We start from the raw sequence: 3,775 nt of genomic DNA, 5'->3' as shown, positions 1-3,775 counted from the left end.
ACTACCGTACTTTCAACTCCGGATAGTACGGCACCAGAGTGAGCTGATACAACGGGGAGGCCGGATACTAAGGGAGATGAATATGCCGACACCACAGGAGAAGAGTGAGCTGCATAAGCCAGAGGTACAGACGAATAAGCCAAAGCTGGGGCAGCTACAACAGGTGCGTTGTGGGCAACTACGGTGGTTCCTTGGATAAGCCTTGCGGATGGAAGAAGCAAGTTGCCAGCATTAGCAACAGCCACGAGGGCGAAAAAGGCAACAAAACACTGGAAATTATTAAAGTATTACTTGACTGTATAAATACAAACGCAACTATGTTTCGTAATAACAAACATAGAACTATATGTATGATACAGAAAAACTTTTTTTTTGTGTGAAGGAAAATTAAATTTTCCAAACCGAATACTTACGGCAGAGTTCATTGTAGATAGATTGTTTTCAGCGAGCAAACAACTGATACACTAAACGTTCTTCGACGACTATTTATACAAATATTAATTTGGGTGTCCCACCCGTGCGTTGGTCAAGTTATTGGTACGGTTGGTCCAACATGCAAAAGTGCTTCCGCAATAATTATATCGCATTGTATTCTTTCTGCAGCTCATTTTTGTTTTTCAGCAGTTTCATCTAATCCCATCTGTCAGATTAATTTAAATAATTATTAAGGTGTAATGTTGCAAATGCCGGAAGACTTTAACGGAATTTGACGTTCAACTTTTCTAAATTTGTAAATGAAAACAGTTGCTAACTTGCACTTAATGTAAATATTTGTGCACATTTTTGATCTACTGGATAACCTTTGCAGGTGTAGGAAACAATTGAGCACGATTTACAACTTTCCGTATTGGCAACTAAACTGACATGTGTGGTGGGACAATTAAATCCAAATTAGTATAAATAGTGGTCGAAAAATTTCACAAATATCAGTTGTTTTTTTGCTGAATAATTCGATACATCAACAATGAACACTTCGGTAGGTTTTAAAGTTCTGCCATTTTTACAGTCACATGAGTAATATTTGATCACTTTTAGAGTCTTGTAGCGTTTTTCGCCTTCGTGGCCGTTGCCAATGCTGGTAACTTGGTACTTCCCTCTGCAAGAATTATCCAAGGACCCAGCAGCAGAACCACCGTAGTTGGTCCTGATGGTAGCGCCATCTCGTCCGTAGCTCCGGGTGGACAAATCATTCAAGAAGAAAGTGTTGGAGTTGTTTCACACAGCGCACCTGTTGTAGCTGCCCCAGCTTTGGCTTATTCTTCTCTACCTCTGGCTTACGCAGCTCACTCTTCTCCTATTGTGTCCGCTTACTCATCTCCTCTAGTATCGGGCGTTCCAGTTGTGTCAGCTTACTCTTCCCCTGTATTATCCGGAGTGGAAAACACTATTGTAGCAGGACCTTCCGGTTCCATCGTTTCCGGAAGAAGCGTAGGGGCTCCACTTGTTTCAGCCTGGTAGAGTGTTCTCATCTTTGCCTAGAAATTTTTGTCTGATGTGTCATTCCATGTAAAAAATGTCTGTAAATAAATTGATAAGCATAGATACAAGTTGTTTTAAATTCAGACAATTCCGATTTTTTTCAGTTTCTTCCGAATTTGGTTATTTATACATGATCATGCCAATATGGGATTTATGCAACTGTTCTCTGAGAATACAAATCAAACTAACGCGAAAATATTTGAATTTAGCGCATCCGTTGCAGATATTTTTTCAGCTATTAATTTGCCCACAGACCTTTGCCGGTGGCAAAACGGTATCGAAATATCGTTTTCTATACTTATATTTTATGCTTTTTGATCTTTATTAATGTACTTGCTGCTAGTATATTTTTCTCCTTAAAATTTTTGCAATAAAGTCATAGGAAAATTAAAATATAGTGTCTAATACTGTACTACATAATAATTAATTTTGCGATATGTTTTCCTGATGAAAGTTTTTGTCAGCACGCCCTAAATTATCATTTTCTTTTGTCAAGCACGATAGAATTTTAAAATGTTTCAAAGTTATTCGTACGGTACATTTTCCCTTTTTAAAATTAATGAGTTTATTCCATACTACGGATGGGAAAAAAACATCGATGTTCGATATTTTTACCATCGATGTTGGAAATTTGGAACATCGATAAAACATCGATGTTAGATCCTGAAATGAAAACATCGGACATTTGATGTTGATACAAGATAGAAACATGTTGGGCGAACTTTTCGATAGTGCCGATACAAACGATACCGCTATATAGCGGCCCATTTCCAGCTGCACCCGAAAAAAGCCGCTTTTGGCAGTCAGTTGACCAAAAATGTGGCAAATATAAGTTGAATAAATTTAGTCTATTATTTAACAATGCATTGCTTTAAAATGCCATAATAGTAGTAAAATAAAAGTATTTAAGAGCAATTTATTTAAATCCAAATTTGTATGCAACGACAAACTATCAGAACATCGATGTTTTGGCTTCGATGTTTCCCTAACATCGATATTACCTTTCGATATCAATATCGATGGCTACCAATCGATGTTATAGGATTGATGTCCCATCCCTAGACCACACCACTTAACGTTTTCGCAATTTTAGCACTAACCGTTTCAAATTTCGTACAATGTATAAATTTGGTTAAAAAAGTCAATTATGACGCAGCTTCTAACATGTTATTTAGGTATCGTACGCCCTGAAAATTAAAAAACTTTCCCAGTATATAAAAACGATAAACAATACGTTCAGATTTAAATTTAAAAATATATGCGGCTAAGTATTTTTGTCTAAAGTTTCAAAATTATTTATTCAAAATTCGAAATTGTTCAATTCTTTATACTTTCAATTTATTTTGAACGAATGAAATAAAAAAATATACTAGCTGATACTAACTACATCGGTTTTGCCATATAGGTGAAGCAAAGGCTGATAAAGTAATTCTTAAGTTGAAACAAAAATATTGCTGTTTAAATTTGTTTAAATATTTTAAAATTAATTCCGCTAAGTAGGTGAAACTTTTCAGATAGACAGCACATAAATCATCGTTAATTAAATAATTAACACATACATAATAAATGCCAATTTAAATTCATTATGAGAAAGAAATTATAGAATATAGGAGAAAAGAAAATATCGAGAGAGAATTGGTGAGTTATTTTTTTGAAAATAAAATGAGTTCCTGGAAATGAAAGGAGTAGATTTAGATATGCTGGTAGCAAAGGTATAGTTGGCAACATTTCTAGCTGAAGACATTAATCATATTTGATTTGCGATCATTTGACATTGTTTTAAATTTTAACTGAGCATCAATTTCTGCATATTTTTCTTGGAATAATTATTGTAATTGGTGTTAATAAGAAAAATAACTTCATACAGTGTGACTTATAGAAGAAACTCTTCTTCGTCTTATTAGAGTTTTGCGTAAAGAAATACGCATTTTATTTACAGTACTTAATTGTCAATTATCTGAAAATAGAAGGAAAAACAATGAGGAAAATGAAAATTTGTTTAATATATAATGAAATATTTTTTATATTTGAAAATCTACACTCTGCCGAATTAGGTCTAGTCACAGTCTACCAAGCTGAAACCACTGGAGCTCCTACGGACCTTCCTGAAACGATGGTGCCAGAAGGACCAGCAACTACCGTACTTTCAACTCCGGATAGTACGGCACCAGAGTGAGCTGATACAACGGGGAGGCCGGATACTAAGGGAGATGAATATGCCGACACCACAGGAGAAGAGTGAGCTGCATAAGCCAGAGGTACAGACGAATAAGCCAAAGCTGGGGCAGCTACAACA

At 35.5% G+C, this 3,775-nt stretch overlaps 1 protein-coding gene across 1 annotated transcript; it reads left to right on the top strand.

The window, feature by feature from the left end:
• The first annotated feature begins 886 nt into the window (after positions 1–886).
• LOC109540634 lies at positions 887–1,542 on the top strand. Its single transcript, XM_019909070.2, has 2 exons — positions 887–976; positions 1,036–1,542. Exons 1-2 carry the CDS (start codon positions 965–967, stop codon positions 1,456–1,458), a joined length of 435 nt encoding a protein of 144 aa, XP_019764629.2. The 5' UTR covers positions 887–964; the 3' UTR covers positions 1,459–1,542.
• The last annotated feature ends 2,233 nt before the right edge of the window (positions 1,543–3,775 follow it).

This window comes from Dendroctonus ponderosae, unplaced genomic scaffold, assembly GCF_020466585.1.
Source record: "Dendroctonus ponderosae isolate FM_Combo_2020 unplaced genomic scaffold, Dpon_F_20191213v2 Dpon_F_20191213_1087, whole genome shotgun sequence".
Taxonomy (NCBI): Eukaryota; Metazoa; Arthropoda; class Insecta; order Coleoptera; family Curculionidae; genus Dendroctonus; species Dendroctonus ponderosae.
This window is presented reverse-complemented; position numbering and strand designations above follow the sequence as displayed.